The sequence below is a fragment of the Dama dama genome, chromosome 1 (assembly GCF_033118175.1).
Source record: "Dama dama isolate Ldn47 chromosome 1, ASM3311817v1, whole genome shotgun sequence".
Classification (NCBI taxonomy): domain Eukaryota; kingdom Metazoa; phylum Chordata; class Mammalia; order Artiodactyla; family Cervidae; genus Dama; species Dama dama.
Genome location: NC_083681.1, coordinates 52496001 through 52519518, shown reverse-complemented (window position 1 = coordinate 52519518; position 23518 = coordinate 52496001). Strand labels below are relative to the sequence as shown.

The window sequence follows — 23518 nt, the reverse complement described above, 5'->3', positions numbered from 1 at the left end:
AATGGAAACAGTGACAGATTTTATTTTCTTGGGCTCCAAAATCACTGCAGACGGCACCTGTAATCATGAAATTAAAAGATGCTTGCTCCTTGGGAAAAAAGCTATGACAAACCTAGACTTTGTATTAAAAAGCAGAGACATTACTTTGCCAACAAAGGTCCATCCAGTCAAAGCTATGGTTTTTCCAGTAGTCATGTATGGATGTGAGAGTTGGATCATAAAGAAGGCTGAGCGTGGAAGAGTTGATGCATTTGAACTATGGTGCTAGAGAAGACTCTTGAAAGTCCCTTGGACAGAAAGATCAAACCAGTCAATCCTAAAGGAAATCCACCCTGAATATTCATCAGAAGGACTGATGCTAAAGCTGAAGCTCCAATATTTTGGCCGCCTGATGCAAAGAACTGACTCATTAGAAAAGACTGATGCTGGGAAAGATTGAAGGCAGAAGGAGAAGGGGATGACAGAGGTTGAATGGCATCACCAACTCAATGGGCATGAGTTTGAGCAAGCTCCAGGAGATGGTGAAGGACAGAGAAGCCTGGCATGCTGCAGTTCATGGGGTCACAAAGAGTCGGACACGACTGAGCAACTGAACAATACTGTTTACAGGAAGGGATAGAATCCTGACTCAAAGACAGGCTGACTTTCAAGCCAACATTGTGTCCATCCCACCACAAAGTCCTCTTCAAATGCACAAAAATCTAACTACCACAAAAGCAATCCTACAGCTGGAGCTGGAGCAATAGACTAAGTAATCCTAGAAATAACTCTCAGTTATCTGTGATAGTGGATTCAAGAAACACATGCATCTTTTAAATCTGCTAACACACAAGCAAAAAAAAATCAGCAATTTGGCTGAAAATGTTAATCCACTTCTATATGCCACAAACCATTCATTCAACTAAACTAAATGTATCACTTTCATTGTGAGGTCCATATTGAATGAAATACTAAGACATTTTTTTCCTTAAGTGTCAGATAATAAAACCAAATCATTTGCTTTTCCCTGTGATAATCTCACCTAGGGACAAGATTGGGAACTGGCAATAACATCTCCACTCTGGATCATATCCAAACTATATAACTGGAGAGAATTGAGGGACGACCCCCTATCCTTTCTGGCTCCAATATAATCCAATCTATGCACATCTGATCTTCTGGGTCTTTGCAAAAGCTACACACTATCCTTTTCTAAAGGACCCCTAGGGACTTCCCTGGCGGTCCAATGGTTAAGACTGCACTTCCACTGCAGGGGGCATGGGTCCAATCCCTGGTTGAGGAACTAAGATCCCACATGCCTCGGCCAAAAGAATTTTGAAAATAAAGAGAAGACTACTGCCCCCTTTACCTCTTCTGGCTTAACTAGATGCTTGTATCTTCCAATGCCATGCGTGGGCTTTGACCTGTAGTGCCGACTGGTGGTCAACAGAATGCCACCTGAAAGAGCGAAAATAAGACAAACCTGTTTCAAAATTCCTCAGGGACAGACAGATCATACATGAGGAGATAAATTCTTCACTGCAAGATGGAATATCTGGGGACAGCAAGCCTCTCGGTTAAAAGAACCAGAGTTATTTCTTGATCCTGAGCTGACATTCAATATACTCCTTTTCTCTTTCCTTTTGGCCCCCGGACTACATCTAGTTCCCGCTTCGAGAAATTCTCTCCTGTTAGAGCCACTGGTGTAGGGGGACAAAATACATTCTCACAGGACTCTCATTTTCTCTTGTCCCTCAACAGGCAATAATCCTTTTGAAGTTTTCCAGTGAGGATTGTTCAGAGAGAAAGGTGGCAAAAATAACCAGCAGAAGGACTACAAAGTTGTTAAAACTATCCAATTTGCTTTATTTGTGTTGATATATAATGATCTCCAACAGGCTTCAGATGAATTACAATAAAAACTAAAAACATAAGGTACAGAACAGTACGTAGATAAAAAATAGAATTGCTATATATTGATACTCTACATTAATACTCTATATATTATATATTAATACATATTCATTGTGGTAGAGCCAGAGATGTGTCACCCAGATCCCCTTCAAAGAAGGACTTGCTGATACATACAAATCCTCCTTTAATCCCCATTATTTTTATCTTCATTTACAAACAAAGAAACTGCAGCTCAAAAAGTAGGAATTGGAGGGAATGCCAAGGTGATCCAGTGGTTAAGACCCTGTGCTTCCACTGCAGTGGGCATAGGTCTGATCCCAGGTTGGGGAACTAAGATCCTGCATGCCATGCTGCAGCCAGAATAAGTGAATAATAAAATTAAAAATAATAATCAATTAATATAATAATAAAATAATAATAATATATTTTAAAAAACAAGAATTGGCCAAGGTCATCCGCAAGTAAAAGGCAGAACTGCAATTTAAACCCAGGTCTATCTCACTAAACAGCCTGTGCTCAAATGTGTTATAACATCTGAATTTCTAGAATACAAAATCTAGCTAGACTTGATCATTCCCATATCTGATATCAGTTCCTTATTTTTACCCTTCACTGGAACCAGCTGTGTATCTCTCTTGCTCACCCCCCACATTCTGGAAAAGTACTGGTCCTAGGTTCTGCTCTCTTTCCTCCTAGTTCCTGTGGCCCTACCCTCATCTCCCCAAAGCCACCACTTTGTGGGTTGCTAAATACAAAATCGTGTGGAAAAGTTTAATGACATCTAGTAGTTTCTCTTTTCTAAAATGTGCTTCCAAGTAGTCTGCTCTGTGTCAGGCCAATCAAGAGTCATGGCTTCAACTATGGAGAACTGTATGGAGGTTCCTTTAAAAACTAAAAATAGAGCTACCATATGATCCAGCAATCCCACTCCTGTGCACACATCTGGAGAAAAACATGGTTGAAAGGATACACGGACCCCAATGTTCATTGCAGCACTATTTACAATAGCTAGGACATGGAAGGAAACTAAACTGTCCGTCAACAGAGGAATGGATAAAGAACATGTGGTACATATATTCAATGGATTACTGAGCCAAAAAAAGAATGGAATAATGCCATTTGCAGCAATAGTGGACCAAAGAGATTGTCATACTGAGTGAAAGAAAGAAAGAGAAAAACAAATATATATCACTTATATGTGGAATCTAAAAAGAAAGTACAAATAAACTTATCTACAAAATAGAAATAGACTAAAAAAAAAAAAATAGAAATAGACTTACAGATGTAGAAAAACTTATGGTTACTAGGAGGCAAGAGTGAGGAGAGATAAATTGTCAGACTGGGATTGACATATACACACTACTATATATAATATAGATAACTAAAAAGGACATACTATATAGCACAGGGAACTCTACTCACTATGGGAAAAGAATCTAAAAAGGAGTGGATATATGTGCATATATAACTGATTCAATTTGCTGTACATCTGAAACTAACACAACATTGTAAATCAACTATACTCCAATAAAAAGTTAAAAAAAAAAAAAAAGAATCATGGCTTCAGAAACTTCCCTTGAATTCACAATCCACAATATTTCATCAAGACAACCCTTAGATATCATGGATCCCTTCCATGATATTCATCAGTCTGCATTTACAATTACATGCCAACAACTGTAACTTTGTAACAAAGATGACTATAATATGCTACTTTCCCTCGAGACACTCAGTACATACTGGCAAAGGATAATGGGAAAGCAGATAACTACCTTATGGTGTACAAAATACTTTAATGGAGATAGAAGCAAGGAACCTAGATGAAAGAACAACTAACTCTGTCTAGGGCATGAGGTGGGGGTGAGGGGGTGAAGGAGGGTACAGGGGAAGGGTTCAGAGAAGTAATAGCTGCATTCTTGAAAGAGGAGTACGAGTTTACCATGCAAGGAAGAAGGAAGTATGTTTGGCAGAGATTTCCAAATAACTGAGGTATCTTTTGGTCATGGTCCCAACTGACCGTCTGAGCCTTTGGGTTCCAGACTCTGCAACCGAGGGTACTACCTGAAGAGCTAATATGCAAAACGCCTTGATGGGTACACAATCATGCTCAGACCACAGCTTTGAAAATGAATCCATCCACCAAGATTTTATTATAACTTTAATATATGACCTTCTAAAAAGTACTGAACTCCCCAAAGCATGTTTATTCATTCAACAAGTATTTATTACTACCCAACAGAGTAGCCAGCAACAGTTATACCCTCTCAACCATGTGACATGCACATACCAAGAGTTATGCAGTGTACAAACCACCCAATATCCATGGAAGGCCTGGTTGGTACTGCCCTAAATGCTGGAGCTATAACAATGGACAAACACAAAGCCCCTGCAATACAGAACCTATGATCTGTTGGTGAGACTAATATCAACGCTGGGTGAAAAGGGCTCTCAATGATAAGAGCCATATACATGGGATAGGCATTAAGACTGGACTTGTGGTGTCAGGAAACGATTCTTAGAGCAGGAGACTTTTAAGTAAAACCTGATAGGTGGTTTGGAGTTAGTGAGGCAAGAACACAGTATGGGGAGAGGAAGAGCCAGAGAGAGAATTTCAAGGCAGAGTATGAGGAGAAAGGTGGTAAGAGACGAGCTTACAGAAACAGGCAAAACTTAGAAACAGCCTAATTATTCAGTACTTTTGATGTACCAGACACTGTGCAAAGAGGTGGAGATATAACAGGGGACATGACCAACAAAACCCTGCTTATGGAGCTTATGGTCTAGTAGGAGGAGGGAATAGTCACAAAAAAAATATGAAATTACAAATTGTGAAGAATGATAAAAAGAGCTATGGCAATTCAAGCGGTGGATCTATTTTGGACTGAAATATCAGGAAAGGCCTCTCTAAAATAGAATGACCTGTGAACTGAAACTAGATGTCAGAGGAAAATAATAATAGTGGCTATCCCCAGGGAGAAGCGGCTAGAAGGCAGGAGAGAGAGATTTACTGCTGACTTTATACTCTTGATTCTTTAAAAAAATTTTTTCGTGTACATGCATTATCTACTCAAAAAAATAAAATAATAAATTGAGACCCAAAAGATAGATATGGAGTTTATTAGGTAAAAGATAGAGTGAATGTTCCAGGCAGAGGAAATAGCATGTGCAAAGGCCTCAGTAGGTGCCACAGATTGGCATATTCAAGGAATTAAAAAGGTGTCCATGTGGCTGAAGCAAAGCAAGAGGGACTGCATGCACCAGAGATTAGGGTGGTGGGTTGAAACCCACCACTTTGGGCCTTATTAAGGGTTTGGATTTCATGCTGAACATCAGAGAAATTATATGCCTAATGTGTTTTTAAAAGATCACTTTGGTTGTTGTTGGGGGAAGGCAAGTGTGAACGGAAGTTCAAGCAAAGATTCAAGTAGTGGCCTTGGCTGAGTTGTTGTTAGTCTTCTTGTATCCACACCCCCATCTTTATTCCATCCTCTAAAGCTGACAAATGAATCCTTCTAAAACACAAACCGAATCATGTTATTTTCTTTCATTAATTCAACCATTTATCCATTGCACACACACAATTTTTTAAAAAGTCTTTGCTGTATTTCAAAATGTTTGATGATTTTCCACTGTCTGAAATTCATACTCCTTAGGCAAGCTTTTAAGAACCTTAATTTTGTAATTTAGTTCCAACCACTTCATGTCCTCACTCTCCATCCTCCAGGCCTTTAAAACTTTGCTTCTCAGCCACAGAGCTACACTTGGCATTCTGTATAAGACATGAAGTTCTCCTGCCTCTGCACTGTGCCAGGCTGTCCCCTGTGCTGGGACTGCACCTCTCTGGTGATATCCTTCATCACCTCCAAGGCCAGCTTAAATGTCATCGTCTCTGTGCTTCCCTAAACATACAAACGTCATCGAGAGTTTACTTTATGGTTACAGCTCTCCCATGCCTCCATTGTATAGTAAAATATTTGGTGTAAATTAAAAAACAACAACCCAGGTAATCACCCACCACTGGTTTTAAATAACAGAACCAAAAGTGATCTTTGAGATGATGACACATCTTAGGTGAAAATACCACAAATGCTTGCCTCAGCTTCTCATCTACTGGAACTCCTTGGCAAGGAGGCATTTTCAAATTTAGTCTGAGGCAATTCCTATAATTAGAGCAGCTGGTTAATTAAGAAGTTAGTTCAAACTACTGTTAAATTAACCATCTTCTCTCTTAAATGAACGGTTTTGGTCAAATTACCAATGGTTAAACTGCTTAATTAGCCAGTTGTTTTAATTATAAAATGTACAACTTTGAAAGCCTCTGATTTCCATTAAGTTCAACTGAGTTTTTTCCCCCTGCTTGTGGTCATTAAGCTGGTTTCCTGCTGTCATATTAACACTGCAGCCTCCTGAGAGAAAAGGCAACTCTTTTCATTGAAGAAGACACAAAACCCCAGGACTTCAAAAGGAGGCTTTGAAAATCTTTCAATTGGTACAATTATAGAATGTAATCATGCATTGAGTTTTCCCACAACATGTCCCTTCCCTTTATATATGCCAGCGTCAACTGTCCTTCAATGTCCTTGTTTACTAAACTGGGAACTAAACTCATCAATCCAGGATGAGGATAAACAACTTCATTTTCATTATTTCTCCTTCAAGATTGGAACAAGCATTTAGAGCAGGGCTATGCAGAAGAGAAAGAGGGAAAAACTGGGGTAACCCCAGCCAAGAATATAATTACAGGATATTTTTTCCATTCAATAGACCACAAGTCCCTGAAGGGCAGATACAACCCCCAGCATCTGGCAAATAGTGTGTGTTCAGTAAATGTTGGGGTGCTTTTGTTTGCTTGTTTTGAAATTCTAGAGATATTTTAACAAGGCAATCTGCAATGATTTGGCTCTGGCAGCTACCCACTTTTTAAAAAATCTCTTTCAAACTTCTTTCAGCTTTTTAATTACACTGAACTACTTGGACTTGCACGTACCATGCTTTGCTGACTCTACCTTTCTGCTCATGCTATAATAAGAGGAGTCTGAGTTCCCTTCATTTAACCTCCTTATATATTTACCTCTCCGTGTACATTTAAATCAGTTAAAAGAAAAAAAAAAAGATGGTCACTACAATCAGGCTTTTCCCTTAGAGAGAGCAGCTGGGATGGTAGCCAGGACCCACGAAGTATGATGGGTAAAGGTAAGAAAAGGACACTGCTTCCTCCTCATTTTTTCTGAACACCATTATAATTCAATTTTAAAATGTCTGACTTTATAAAAATGTCAAGGACCCATGAAAAATGACAACAAAGCTATGTCCTTTCAAAGAGAATTACCTTGGCATGCAAGGTAAGTTACCCTGGACCTGGGAGTCTTCTAGGCACTGAGATTCCGCAATTGAAATGGGCAAAGGAAAGGATCAATGGCCTTGAAAATAATGTTTGTAAATATTTGAAAATACGTTCAACCAACTAGTAATCAAAGACATGCAAATTACAAATAAAAGGGATGGCATTTTTAAACTTATTAATATCAGTAAATGTAAAAAACAACACTCAATATTGATGAGTATATAAACAGGGATTCTAAAATACAAAAAAAACCTACAAAATGGTGCAATCTTTCTGAAGAGCAATTTGGTAATACACATCAGTAGCTGTAAAAACATGCATTTTCAAGGACTTCCCTGGCAGTCTAGTGGTTAAGACTCCAAGCTTCCAATGCAAGGGGCTCAGATTGGATCCTTGGTTGTGGGGGAATTAAGATTCCAAGTGCAACCAAAAAAAAAAAAAAGCACCAAACCTAAAAATGTGCATTTCCTTTGGCCCAATGATTAGACTTTTAGAAATATATATCCTATGTAAATAATCACACAATGAGCACAAATACTAATGTGCAAGCATGTTTATCATACCTGTTTACATTTCAAAATTTTGGAGACAACTTAAAATTTCTCCAAATAGCAAGCTAAGTAAACTGCTATTGTCCATCTTTCTTTTCAAAAGGATCTTTTTTTCTATTGAACTTTTTTCAATAACATTTAACATGCCCCCATTTGATCTAGCTTTAAAATCAAGAATAAAACAAAACGTTACCTCAGAATTAGGTAGCTATCAGATACTAAAATATATCACAAAACTATAGTAACCAATAGTATTAAAACAACTTGGTACTGCTATCAAATATACAGATAGATCTATGAAACAACACAAAGTTAAAATACAGTAGGTTCTACATCTATATGGAAACTTAGTATATGATAAGGTAACATCCTCAAATGTATGGGGAAAATGTTGGCTGTTTCAATAAAGGTTAAAATAACTGGCTGCCCATTTGCAGGGGGAAAAAACTGCATCCACACCCATTTCTAATTCCAGATGGACCACATGTTAAAAAAAAGAAAAACAGGAGATAAATGAAGGATTTTTAAAAATAATCTTGAGGAGGGAGTAGAGATCTTTCTAAGCATGAAGCAAAATCTAGAAATCAAAGATTAATGAACTAAGCTACATAAAAATTTTAAACTTCAATTCAGCAAAAAGCAAAAAAACAAAAGTCAAGGGATAAATGACTAGAAATAACAGAAAGCATTTATGATAGGAAAATGCTTATTTTCTTACTATATGAAAACTATATAAAAGTTCTTACAGATCAAAAATGAAAAAGCATACAATTAAAAAGAAAAATGGGCAAAAATTATAAACAAGCAGTTCACAAGAAAAGAAATACAAATGGCAAAAAAAAAAAAAAGACAAACTTTCTCAAGAAATGCAAATTAAAATCAGACATAATTTTCACCAGCAAAAAAGTAAGATGTTTTAGAAAACCCAGTTTTGGGCCAGAAAATAGAAATGTAAATTAACACGACTTCTCTGAAGGGCAATCTGACAATACTTACCAAAATTTTCAACTCACAACTCATTGACTCAGCAATTTCAATTCCAGGAATTTATCTTACAAATGTACAGGAACAACTTTACAAAGATGTATAAAAATGGTTGCTGCAGCATTTTTGAAATAACAAACTGAAAACAACCTAAATAGCCAGCATTAAGATATAGTAATATACACACATAACATATATGTTCATATACCATAAAACTTTCCTGAAAAATATACAAGAAACTGCCATCAACCAACGCATACCACTGAGGTGTAAGACCTGGAAACAGGAGTAACACCTGGAAAGAAAACCTTTCATCATATATCCTTTTGTACAATTTCTATTTATTTTTAACATCTGCATGCTTTTATAATTTTCAACAGTTGATAATTTTAATTTATTTTTAAAACCTTCCTCAGAATACACAGCAGTTCAAAATGAACTTATTATCTGGTTATGGGATAAGGGATGAGTCCAAGACTAGGGGACAGACAGGTCTTGAACATAATCCTTATTTTTTAATATACAAGAAAAATTAAAACAATGAAAGTCTAACAAAATGTGCAGTGCTTAGTCGCTTAGGTCATATCTGACTCTTTGTGACCCCATGGACTGTAGCCTGCCAGGCTCCTCTGTCCATGGGGATTCTCCAGGCAAGAACACTGGAGTGGGTTGCCATGCCCTATTCCAGGGGATCTTCCCAACCTAGGGATCGAACCCAGGTCTCCGGCATTGAAGCCAGATTCTTTACCATCTGAGCCACCAGGAAAGCCCACAAACAAAATGTGAATAATTGCCAAATCTGGGCTCACTGACATATTACCTTTTCACTTTTCTATAATTTTTTATATCTTTCAGAATTAAGTGTCATTAAGAGAAACATAACCATTAAAAAAAAAATCCTTCCAGACCTCCCTGGTGGGCAGTGTCTAAGAATTCACCCATGGATGCAGGAGACATGGGTTCTGTCCCTGGTACGGGAAGATTCCACATACTGTGGAGCAATTAAGCCCCTGAAATACAACTACTGAGCCCCACTGTAGGGCCCTCAAGCCACAACTACTAATCCCGCAGGCTGCAACTACTGAGGCCCAAGCACCTAGAGCCTGTGCTCCACAACAGGAGAAGTCACTGCAACGAGAAGCCCATGCACCACAACAAAGAGTAGCCCCCACTCGCTAAAACATGAGAAAGCCCACACAAAGCAACAAAGACCCAGTGCAGCCAAAAATAAATAAACAAATATATATAAAATTATTATTTTTTTAATCTTTCCTTAACCCCACATTCCTCTCCAGCTCCTGCCAGTTCTCTCTCCTTCCATTCAAAAACAAACTTCTTAAATATATTGTCTGTAACAGCTTTCTGTAACTCCTGAATTCCCATTCACTTGTCAACGCAGTTGATTTTCACAACTGACCTTACCACACCTACACAGATACCACTCTCCCTAAGGTCACGTCTATGTTGTTAAAACCAAGGGATATCGATTAGTCTATATCTTTTGGAAGCCCCTCTCAGCAGCACACAGCTGAAACTGGTTAACCACCCTCTCCTTCTTAAAGCACTATCATTTTGGTTGCCATGAAACTATACCATCCTGGTTTTCTCCTACCATGTTGGCCTCCCTTTTCAAGCTCATTAGCCATCTCTTTCACCCTCTACCCAATTGTTTAATGTTGGAGTTCCCCAGGGCCTGATCCTTGGGCCTCTTCTCTACTTGTGTTCCCTGGATAGTCTAATTCATTCTCAAGAAAAATCAACAGTATGATGACTTTCAAATTCAGTTTCAACCCAGACCTATATTTTGAGCTCAAGATCAGTGTCTCCAGTGGACTACTTAGTATATTTTCCTCATAAGCACTCCAACTTAACATATTCAAACACCAGACTCAGATTCTTACCCTACAAATTGTTCCATTTAAGGCAGTATATTCAAAACAAGTATGTAGAATATTTATTTATTATAGTGGAAACATATTCACCATAGATTAAGTGGAGGAAAAAAGCAGATTATGAAGCGTTATATATAATTTGTTCCCATTACTGCAAGACAAAAAAATACATATATACACACAGAGACAGAAAGAGAAAGAGAAAAAGCAGGAAAAAGATCTGGTAGGATATACACCAAAATGTTAAGCAATAATTTCTGGAGGATAGGATAGGATTACAAGTTATTTTTATTTTCTTCATCTCCTTCAGTTTCTTCGTGTGTGTGTGTGTGTGTGTGTGTGTGTGTGTGTGTGTAGTATTTATTTTCCATATTCTCTAAAATGCATGCTTTTCACTTTTATGATCAGATTTTCTTAGCTCTTTTTTCCTTTCCTGATAGGATATGATATAAAATTCAGAGCATCAATTATTAAGTTTTCTTGCTAAAACTATTTAATTTAAATCTAGTAAAATTTTAGATCTAACTTCCAGTTTGCAGGAAGGGGACAGAAGAACATGTCATAAAATACCACAAGGAAATAATCAGACAAATTAAAAAGCAAGGACATTCTATAAGTCAAACAGTCTAGCCTAATCAAAAAGCATCTGTTGCAGAAATGAAATAGTGAAAGAACTGTTCTATATTAAAGGTGACATTATAGCAAAATGCAAAGCATGACCCTTCTTTGGGCTCTTGGTTATAAACAATCTCATAAAAGACTTTTGGGGGACACCCAAGGAAGTAGATAGAGTATTAGATGACACTGAGGCATTATTATTAATTTTCTTCAAGGAGATAATGCTATTGTGGTTCTTTAATAGAATGGAAAGAATATCCTTGTTTCTAGAAACGCATGCTTAAGTATTTACGGGTGAAGCATCATAACATCTGATCAAGAAAGCTGAACCTGACAAAATGTTAACCATAGTTGAATTTCAGTGATGGGTCTAGAAGTGTTCATTATATCATTCTTGGGGAAAAAATTATTTCTTACAACACTGTAGGTTTTCAAATGGCAAGGACCAAATCATCTTAATTTTGTACCCCCAGCATCTAAAATGCAGCCTAGTCCAATAAATATTTGTTAAGAGAATGAATAAATAAAAAGAAGCACATATTTTGAAAGGTTGGGCTTTAGGCCTGGTGGAAGTGGTGATTCTCTACACATTGCTGCCATTGTCTGAAATAATTAACAGACGTAAAACTTATATCGTGCACGGCACATAATAAGCACTCAGTAAATGTTAGTTCCATTCCTTACTCCCATCCTTTTATTTCTGATACTTTGTTTTGGCCATACCATGTGGCTTGTAGGATCTAATATAGTTCCCCAGCTAGGTATCCAAATCATGCTCCCTACAGTGGAAGTGAAGATTCCTAACCACTGGACCACCAGGGAATTCCCTGTTTCTGTAACTCTTTAGTCATATAACAGATGTCATTATCTAATGGCTGCTTTGAAATCTGTCACATAATAAAGTAAAAATGGCAAGTAATAGGACTGAAACATTGAAATTCATTGAGTTAACCAGATTGAGTGGATTTATTTTGGATAAAATCCTGTAGAAAAAGCCTTAGCCTGGTAGATAATGGACATGAAAGACAGGTCTGGAATAGTAGCAAAAATAATAATAAAAATAGTGGTTTTTTTTAAACATTTTTGAGCACTTTATATGTTTTACCTCACTGAATCGTCAAATAATTCACTGTAGTTTGTACTATAAATTCCCCTCATTTTTTAAAGTGAGAAAACCAAGTCATAGAGAGGTAGTTAAAGGTCACAGAACAGTATGTGGTAGAGCTGGAAATCTAAACCTACTACAGAACTCTTGCTCTTAACCCACAATTTATGTTCTTGCCCATTGTCCAATTCTATGTGAGGGGTAAGACTTGGTCCCGGCCAATCTTCCCTAAGATATATATGGCAACTTTTCAGACAAAATTATACTAGTGCTAGAGGGTCACTTAAATCAACTAGACCACATCAGGAAATAACTGCTTACCTGCAGAACAGATGGGATTCTCTCCTGAAGTTCTGAACCTAAAAAGAGGGAGAAAGCATGTTTAGTACAGTTAGATGTGCACATTTTATTTGCACAGCTACCAAAACTTGTATGCTCCTCATTATAGATATGTCCATACTACACTTTTTCTTATGCTATCCTTCTCTTCTTTCCATAAATATTATTAAGTACTTACTATAGGTCAGACAATGTTTTAGGTCCTGAAGATGCAAAAGTAAGTAAAACATCTCTATCTATGGTCTAGCTGGTAGAGAGATGAGTAAACAGATGTGAGCCACAATATAGACCTGGTACAGAGCAAAAACACATACAAGATTTAGTGGAATATACAGGAAAGTGTGATGATTTCCACCAGGGGATGAAACTATTTGAACTGAGTTTTTAAAAACAAAGAGCTATTCTCAATTGTTTAGCCTTACAGAAAAAGCATTCTAGGCAGAGATATGAAAGTAGTATATCTGGGGAACAGCAAGCAGGTGGGTGTGAGTGGCACTTCAGCAGCAGGGAAGGGGGCAGGGCAAAAGAGGTAACCAGGGACCAGGTTATACCAGGTTATGAAGACCTCATAACCGGTGATAAGGAGCTTGGTCTTTGCTCTGTGTGGGCAGTGGGAAGCTCCTGGCAGAGTTTAATCACAAAAGTGATGTGACCAGGTTTAAGTTTTGGAAAGTTAACCCTGGTGAATAATGAATGGGAAGAAGTGAAACTGAGAGAAGAGAAACTACCAGTCAAGTGGTTCTTACAATAGCCATGCGTTATTAGGACACATTTCACAAGTAAGGCTGATGCGGTTTGTCCAGGAATTAGATGTAGAGTAAGAGAAACAACAGTAGCAAGAATGACTCCAAAGATTCTGTCCTGTGCAACTAGATAATTGGAGTTGTCATTTACCGAGAAATGGAGAAGGAGTAAGATGGCAGGGGAGTTAATGCTTGAGATGCTTAAGAAACATGTAAGGGGAGATGATGAAAGAAGAATGCTGTGTGAACATCCTAGAAGGATGCAAATATTAGCTATATTTAATTACTGTTACCTTACCCCAAGTGGGAAATATCCTTACCTCAAGAGGGAAAAGGCTTGCTTAACAATGGTGTCATTCTTCAGACACAGCACCTATAGCAAAACAACCACATTAGACCAACCATAAGCATTCACAGACCTCCAAGTACCTCTTCAGAGAGGCTAGAAACCCACAGTACACAAACCAAAACAAAACCCAAGTCTCTTGTCTAGCAAAGAAGCTTCCCTACAGTTAATACCAAACATGCAGGCAAAGCAAGGCCATGTTCTTTCCTATTTCACCCACTACAGAAAATGCTGGAAAAATAGAAGCCCCCCTTTTTGGGGCTGCTTTTTTTTAATTCACCCTATTTCCCCTTTCTAATTTGATTTATATTTTCTAATATCAACTATCATTATGCATGTGTCAAGCCCAGGCACCATGCAAGGGACTTTCTGAATTCTAATGCTCAAAACACTGCAAGGCAATCCTACAGGTGAAGGAACTAAGGCCCACAGAAGTTATATTCCAAGAAGTTACAGCTAACAAGTGGCTAAAACGACTGCTTTACTACAAAGACTATGTCTCTATTATAGCATACTGTCTCTTTTAATAGTAACAACAATAATAGCAACTATACCAACATGAACAAAATAATGATAATGAAAGGTAGCTGTAGTGGCAGCTTCCCTTCCCAATCTTACCCCTAATAACCCAGTTATTTCTATCTCACTCAGCCCTGCTGGCACTCACTCAAAAGATCACTGGTATAGCTTTACTAAGGTCTTTTCACAAGGAGGTCTTTTCATAAAGTAACTGGATAATAAGTAATAAATGGCCTTAAGGTTCCATAACATAAAGAGAAAATCTTGTCCACTATGATAACAATTTCAACTCCTTCAACATATATATGTTAAAAGCCCATTATGTGTAAAAGCCTTCAGAAACAAAGGAAAGTCTGAGAAACTGTCATAGACAAGAAGAGTCTAAGAAGACAGACTAAATGTAATATACTAGGTAGGATCCTAGAACAGAAAAAGGACCCTGGATTTTTTTTTTTTTTGACCCTGGATTTTTAAAAAATGAAAGAAATATTAGTAAAACATGGACTTGATAATAATATATCAATATCAGTTCATTAATTATAAAAAGTATACCATACACATATAACAGTATTTATGACTCCATTTATATGAAATATCCAGAATAGCAAATCTATAGAAAAAGAAAGACTAGTGGATGCCTTGGGTTGGGGAGTCTGGGAAGCTGGGGATGACAACTAAGGGATATGGGACGTCTTTGGGACTTCTTTCTGGGGTGATAAAAAAGTTCTAAAATTGCTTGTAGTGACGGTTACACAACCCTGAATATATTAAAAGCCATTGCATCGTACATTTTAAATGGGCAAATTGTATGATATATGACATATCTCAATAAAGCCTTTTTAAAATTTAATTGTCATTTTTAGGAATTTGAATGGCTGAAGATATGAACACACATTTGTATTAAACAGCTAAGTAATGCCACAGCATCATATGATTAAGTCAAAATAGGTGGCACAAACAACTGATACCTCTAGCAGGAAATCCGGGTGTTAATGGCAAGGAGAAGTTCTCTAGCTTTGGAGATGTTACAGATATTGCTGAGAATCTGCCCAAAGTCATGAACCTTCTCCCCAGACATACATAGACACAAATATACAAAAGGCTGCATACTGAGCACAGAGAATTATATTCAAAATCTTTAATAACCTATAATGGAAAAGAATCTGAAAAAGAATATGTATATATTAATATACATGTATAACTAAGTCACTTTGCTATACACCTGAAACATGGTAAACCAACTATACTTCAATTTTTTTAAATGCAGGAAAAAAACGCAGGATGTAGAACCAAATAAAGTGAGGGAGGAAAAAAAGTTTGCATACTACTTCAAGAGATTCACTTAAACTCTTAATATCCCCCACAGACCACTATGCTAAAACAAGAGATCCTCAAAGGCAAGAGTCATGTCATCTTCCTCTCAGGCACACTGTTGTTTTAATAAATAAATAAATAAATGATTAGGAAGAAGTGAATGACTGCTAATAATTGCTACCATTTATTACTACCCACATCTATTTTGTTGAGCACCTACCATGTGTCTAAATCATAATTTCATTACCAGATAAGTATTACTATCCCATTTTACAGCTGGGGAAACTGAAATTAAGTATGATTAAGTAACTTGAATCGTAACAAAGTCAAACAGCTACTATCAGAACTAGCATAGGATATTAGGTTTCTGACTCCAAAGCCTGTAATTTCCCCCTATTCTACACCCTCTCTCCCATAAATGAAGGTGTCAGTGCTTAGGAAATCAGAAGGGAAGAGTTCAAATTTAGGAAAAGTCTCCCAGAGAATGTAAGGTCATGAAGATTGGGATATGAATAAGTAGAAGGAAGGACAAAGTATATAGACTATCCTAAAAATGACAATTAAATCAGATACTAAAAGACTCTGTAAACATGTGTACAACATTCTTAACCTAATGTTGGCCAGCATAAAAGAACAGTCACAGGGGCTCCGGCTGGCTCCCCCACCACTGGCCACCATACCTTGGTCAGTAATTTTCCCCTCTCTGGAGTTAGAGCCAATTACTCTAAGGTCCCTCCAGGGCCAAGATCTATCAACCATGACAAACAGAACAGAAATCAGAGTGAACAGAATGTATTCTTAAATGGGTCACTTCATACAGAAGAGGTATTGGATGGGAAGAAAGATCTAGATAAGACTGATCTTTCCTCACTTTAAATGTTCAGATTTCTGAGTCTCCACAACAGCTATGAATTTAATTATCTAAAAGCCAACCCTTTTTAAGGGTGGACAACTGTCTGGAAGACAACCAAATTATGGCATGAACTCTTCCTTTCAGCTCTGGGAAATGTGCTTCCTCTTCCCTACAATGCTTGGCATTATTTATCAGGACAAAAGCAATCTATTTTGGGACTGTGTCCACAAATACTCTCTCTCCCCAGTCAGCAAAGGAAGAGCAGCTCCAGCTCTGGAGCAAATGGAAGAGGAGGCTAGTGACTCTAGTGAATGAATGAATGAGGACATAGATGCCCCAGCGGGTTACAAAAACACTTGTCCCATAAGCTTGGGGGTCAGGAACCAGGAAAGGACTACACGGTGACTTAAGAACCAGTCATGGGGCAAAATCTATAGTGTGTGAGCAGCTTCAGACACCAGAGTCCTGGGGTGGGTGGTGACAGAAGTGGGTAAGGGTCCTATGAGTCAAGCATCTGAGAGCTGTTCTATGAGTATTAACAGAATATATTTGTATACTAACAAATATTACTTAAAATAGCATTGTTATTATCACTTACAGACTAACCCTTTGTTCTAAACACTTTGCTCAATTTTTCATCAATCCTCTAATAGAGGCATCGAAATAACTGCCATTTTTTATAGAGGAAAAATATAATTTATATAATGATGGCCTTTTCATTATAGGGGACTGGAATGCAAAAGTAGGAAGTCAAGAAACACCTGGAGTAACAGGCAAATTTGGCCTTGGAGTACAGAATGAAGCAGGGCAAAGGCTAATAGAGTTCTGCCAAGAGAACACACTGGTCATAGTAAGCACCCTCTTCCAACAACACAAGAGAACACTCTACACATGGACATCACCAGATGGCCAACACCAAAATCAGACTGACTATATTCTTTGCAGCCAAAGATGGAGAAGCTCTATACAGTCAGCAAAAACAAGGCTAGGAGCTGACTGTGGCTCAGATCATGAACTCCTTATTGCCAAATTCAGACTTAAATTGAAGAAAGTAGGGAAAATCACTAGACCATTCAGGTATGACCTAAATCAAATCCATTATGATTATACAGTGGAAGTGAGAAATAGATTTAAGGGACTAGATCTGATAGAGTGTCTGATGAACTATGGACAGAAGTTCGTGACACTGTACAGGAGACAGGGATCAAGACCATCCCTATGGAAAAGAAATGCAAAAAAGCAAAATGGCTGTCTGAGGAGGCCTTACAAATAGCTGAGAAAAGAAGAGAAGCTAAAGGCAAAGGAGAAAAGGAAAGATAAACCCATTTGAAGGCAGAGTTCCAAAGAATAGCAAGGAGAGATAACAAAGCCTTCCTCAGTGATCAATGCAAAGAAATAAAGGAAAACAATAGAACGGGAAAGACTAGCGATCTCTTCAAGAAAATTAGAGATACCAAAGGAACATTTCATGCAAAGATGGGCTCAATAAAAGACAGAAAGGGTATGGACCTAACAGAAGCAGAAGATATTAAAAAGAGGTGGCAAAAATACACAGAAGAACTGTACAAAAAAGATCTTCACAACCCAGATAATCACGATGGTGTGATCACTCACCTAGAGTCAGACATCCTGGACTGTGAAGTCAAGTGGGCCTTAGGAAGCATCACTACAAACAAAGTTAATGGAGGTGATGGAATTCCAGTTGAGTTATTTCAAATCCTCAAAGATGATTCTGTGAAAGTGCTGCACTCAATATGTCAGCAAATTTGGAAAACTCAGCAGTGGCCACAGGACTGGAAAAGGTCAGTTTTCATTCCAGTGCCAAAGAAAGGCAATGCCAAAGAATGTTCAAACCACCGCACAATTGCACTCATCTCACACGCTAGTAAAGTAATGCTCACAATTCTCCACGCCAGGCTTCAGCAATACATGAACCATGAGCTTCCAGATATTCAAGCTGGTTTTAGAAAAGGCAGAGAAATCTGAGATCAAATTGCCAACATCCACTGGATCATTGAAAAAGCAAGAGAGTTCCAGAAAAACATCTATTTCTGCTTTATTGACTATACCAAAGCCTTTGACTCTGTGGATCACAATTCACCGTGGAAAATTCTTCAAGAGATGGGAATACTAGACCACCAGACCTACCTCCTGAAAAACTTGTATGCAGGTCAGGAAGCAACAGTTAGAACTGGACATGGAACAACAGACTGGTTCCAAATAGGAAAAAGAGGACATCAAGGCTGCATACTGTCACCCTGCTTATTTAACTTGTATGCAGAGTACATCATGAGAAACACTGGGCTGGAGGAAGCACAAGCTGGAATCAAGATTGCCGGGAGTAATATCCTGATTCAGAAATAACCTGAAATATGCAGATGACACCACCCTTATGGCAGAAAGTGAAGAAGAACTAAAGAGCCTCTTGATGAAAGTGAAAGAGAAGAGTAAAAAAGTTGGCTTAAAGCTCAACATTCAGAAAACAAAGGTCATGGCATCCAGTCCCATCACTTCATGGCAAATAGATGGGGAAACAGTGAAAACAGTGACAGACTTTATTTTTTTGGGCTCCAAAATGACTGTAGATGGTGACTGCAGCCATGAAATTAAAAGACACTTACTCCTTGGTAGGAAAGTTATGACCAACCTAGATAGCATATTAACAAGCAGAGACATTACTTTGCCAACAAAGGTCCGTCTAATCAAGGCTATGGTTTTTCCAGTAGTCGTGTATGGATGTGAGAGTTGGACTATAAAGAAAGCTGAGCGCTGAAGAATTGATGCTTTTGAACTGTGGTGTTGGAAAAGACTCTTGAGAGTCCCTTGGACTGTAAGGAGATCCAACCAGTCCATCCTAAAGGAAATCAGTCCTGTATATTCATTCAAAGGACTGATGCTAAAGCTGAAACTCCAATACTTTGGCCACCTGATGCAAAGAGCTGACTCATTTTAAAAGACCCTGATGCTGGGAAAGATTGAAGGTGGGAGGAGAAGGGGACGACAGAGGATGAATGGGTTGGATGGCATCACTGACTCGATGGACATAAGTTTGAGTAAACTCCAGGAGTTGGTGATGGACAGGGAGGCCTGGCATGCTGCAGTTCATGTGGCAAAGAGTCAGACACAACTGAGCGACTGAACTGAACTGGACTGATAGAGGGAAAAAACAAAAGCTTTTAAGTTGCCAAAGTTTTAGGTTTGGTAAGACATGCCAAGAATTCAAGCCAATCTAACTCCAAAGTCCATGTTTTTCATTCTGGTGTGTGTTTGTGTACACACGTGCTCAGCTGCTCAGTGGTGTCTGACTGTTTGCAACCCCATGGACTATAGCTCACCAGGCTCCTCTGTCTATGGGATTTTCCAGGCAAAAACACTGAAGCAGGTTGCCATTTCCTATTACAAGGGATCTTCCTGGCCCCAGGAACTGAACTCACCTCTCTGGTGTTTCCTGCACTGGCAAGCAGATTCTTCACCACTGTACCACCAGGGAAGCCCATTCTGCCATACTATCTCTCAAAAACACAATAGCAATTAAGAGCAGCAAAATTCATATAATAATAATAGCCTAAACAGTTTTACAATTTTTTGAGTACTTGCTATATGCCAAACATCATTTCCATTAACCCTCACAACCATTCTATGAAGCAGGTATTTATACTCCCATTTTATTGTGAGGAAACCAAAGCTTAGAAAGATGAATTAACGTGCCTGATGCACATAGCTAGTAAGTGATGTTTGAGATGACCTTTTCCTAAGTTCTTTCAAAATTGCTTTTGTTTGTAGTTTTTCCTTTGGCCATTCTTCTGAATATGTATAATATGGTGACTATCAAAGCCTGTCTTTGCACTGAGTCTTTATAGCAGTTAGAAACACAAATTAGAGATTCATACAGACCTGGGTTTGAATATCAGCTCCTCTGAGTTACTAGCTGTATGATCTTTGGCACGTCTCTTAAAAAATATTTGTCCTCACATACTATATGATTTCATTTTTATGAAAAGAGCCAACTCGTTGGAAAAGACCCTGATGATGGGAAAGATTGAAAGCAAAAGAAGAAAGGGACGGCAGAGGATAAGATGGCTAGATATGCTCACTGACTCAGTGGATATGAATCTGAGCAAACTCTGGGAGACAGGGGAGGACAGAGGCTGGCCTGCTACAGTCCATGAGACTGCAAAGAGTCAAACTTGACTTAGTGATGAATAATATCAGCAACTTTAGGCCAAGTATACTGAAGACTGGGGACACACAGACATGAAGGAAATACAATTGCCCATCCACAATCCTTCTAAGGAGGAAAGCTGATGTGCAAATTACTTATTATACTGCAATGAGAGATCAGTATAATGGGCTGCACAGGTCACAAAGAAATGAAGGACTGACTGCTGGGAAGATCAAGGAAGGTTCTCATTCCTCATTTCACACATGAAGGAAACCAAGATTATTATCAAATTAGGGAGATGTAAAATACTCAGAAAAGGAGAGGCAGTGGGGTTTTAGGAGGGATAGAAAATCTAGGCTCCAATCTCAGTACTACCACAAAAGAGACTATTGACCTGTAAGCAAGGCATTCATTCATACAGGCATTTGGTAAAGCATTCGAGAACTATTCTGTATCAGGTACTGTACCAGTAGTTTCCATCTCCATATCTGTTGTACCTGCCAAGATTATCTCATAGCAAGATTAAATGAAATTATGAAAATGAAAGCAGTTCATTAGCTGCAGAATGTTAACATTCCTATTTGTATAGTTCTTCACACAAAATACTCTTACTGACATTATTTTCTATAATTTTTACAATTCCATACGATGGGCATTATCACTTGCATTTTACATATAAGAAACTGAAGCAGAGGCCAAATACCTGCCTAAGGCCACACAGCTAGCAAGAGGTAGAACACAGCTCTGATGTAAATCCCATAGATGTAAAGTATTAACTAACACTTCAGACAGGCAAATACAAGACTGCATATGATTAGGTGCCAAGAGATAACATCAGCTAAGAGTTCAAAAAATAAACAAGCACTTTGGCTAGAATGGTTTGAAAGCTTTTAAGGAAAAGATGAGATCTGAGCTGGGCTTTGAAAAATGGAGCATTTGGAGGTGATGAAAAAGTAAGAGCATTCTGAGAAAGCTCCTAGAGCTCAAAGACTAGGAATTCAGTACTGGGTAAATAAAGAGGTCACTACCTAGTCAAAAGTGACAGGTCAGAATAGAAAAAAAAAAAAAAAAGGAAAAAGGAAATCAGTAACAAAGCAATCTGGAAGGGAAAAGTGGCATCGGACTCAGAGGGGCCCTATATGCCCTTATACCTTAAGGTGATACCCTATGACAGATTTGCATGGGTTCTTCAGGAGTATGTGTGTTGTGTGCTGTGTGTAGTCGCTCAGTCGTGTCCAATTCTTTGCTACACCACGGACTGCAGCCCACCAGGCTCCTCTGTCCATGGGGGTAGAATGGCTAAAAACAGTACTCCTTGAACAATGACCCCTCCCTTTCAGCAGCATTCCTCAGATTCAAAGCTTTTTGAGCAGGATCTTGGAGTCACCAATCTGACCGTCTTTAACAATTAAATTTAGAAATTTTCCAGCTTTGTTTTTTTTTCCCTATAATTCCTTTCATCAGATCTAGTCAAATTCTCACAATCTGGCTAAAGTGAACAACTGGGAGTTATTTCGTTAAGAATAAAGTGAGGTTTAGGATCTTAAGGAAACAAAGCTAGAGACATTCAGGGACTGCCCCAAAGTAAGGCAGATCCGTGAGCGACAATGATCATGTTGATTTATGTATCATGGAGGTATAGTCTCCAAATTAATTCCTCAAATAAAATTTTAAAATAAATTGCTAAAAAAAAAAGTCATTATTCTAAACAGTATGATACAACTGAAAAAGCACAATTTTAATCTGTTAAGAGGACAAAGGAAAGCAAAGGAATGCTTTATGGTGGTTCATACGGTTTTACTGCAGTCACGTCACTAAGGCCTTGTAAGTCAAAACGTTCTTTTTATTATTACACTTCCCTATCGCCAAGTAGCCTCACATCCCAATCTGTTCAACGAGTCAAAAAGGGTATTCTTAGAAAAAAATCTGGAAGTTGATAACTTAAAGCAAAAATAAAACGACCTGCTGAAGGTCATAGATACTATCCGGACCTATACGGGTGATTCCCGTTGCAGGTCTCCTCTCTTTCCAGGCCAATGTGCGGCGACGGTAGCACGGAGGGGGCGTGGCGTCGGGTAACCGCAGCCGAATCCTCCTCGGAACAGAGGAGAAAGCGCAACCCTTTGACGGGGCGCCGCACGTGCTGCCGGGAAGAGCTTGTTCTTGCCCAAGTCTCTTACCCGGATGTCGGCAGCCGCGTGATAGCGCCGCTGCCCCCTCCCAACTCCGCTCTTCTCACCACCTCTCCCGCGCCCAGCTTGGATGGACTGCGTTACCTTTCCTAGTGCTCCGTTCATCCTTGGCGGCAGCGTGGCCCGTACTTTTGCCAGATGAAGATGGACGCAACAAGCCGCGACCCCAGGGTGTCTGAAAACACTGACGGAACTCCTCGATCCAGTCCGGTAACAATATCCGACCGAGACTCACTCAACTCCCGCAGCACCTTGGTTCCGACCGCTTCTGAGACTCAGTGTCTAAAAATCCCCTCAGTCGCCCTTCTCATTACAGCTCAAATGTCACCTTCACTCCCAGGCAGAAATAACTGCCATCTCTGTTTTGCCCCAATAATTTGCAGACAATTCTGCTATTTGATCTGCCATACTATATATTATCGGTTTCCCTGATAGCTCAGTTGGTGAAGAATACGCCCGCAATGCGGGAGACCTGGGTTCGATCCCTGGGTTGGGAAGATCCCCTGGAAAAGGTAACGGCTACCCATTCCAGTATTCTGGCCTGGAGAATTCCATGGACTGTATAGTCCATGAGGTCTCAAAAAAGTCGGACACGACTGATGGACTTTCACTTCACTCACTATATGTTAATTATTTGTTAATTTCTCTTTCCCGTGTTTAATT

The 23518-nt window shown here is 38.7% G+C and overlaps 1 protein-coding gene across 4 annotated transcripts in view; it reads right to left on the bottom strand.

Annotated features, from left to right (window-relative positions):
* The window catches only part of MRPL48 (mitochondrial ribosomal protein L48), a 48624-nt gene extending 25538 nt beyond the window's left edge, over window positions 1–23086 (bottom strand). Inside the window, exons 1-5 of one of the 4 annotated variants that reach the window (XM_061149954.1) lie at window positions 22940–23066; window positions 19936–20007; window positions 13790–13842; window positions 12709–12746; window positions 1349–1437 (exon numbers count right to left, since the gene is read on the bottom strand). In XM_061149954.1, coding sequence (XP_061005937.1) covers window positions 1349–1437; window positions 12709–12746; window positions 13790–13842; window positions 19936–20007; window positions 22940–22960 — 273 coding nt within the window. In that variant the 5' untranslated portion in view covers window positions 22961–23066. Of the gene's footprint in view, window positions 1–1348; window positions 1438–12708; window positions 12747–13789; window positions 13843–19935; window positions 20014–22939 lie in introns of all 4 variants that reach the window. The other 3 variants (XM_061149929.1, XM_061149938.1, XM_061149946.1) reach the window with 3 other exon arrangements.
* Window positions 23087–23518: the final 432 nt, after the last annotated feature.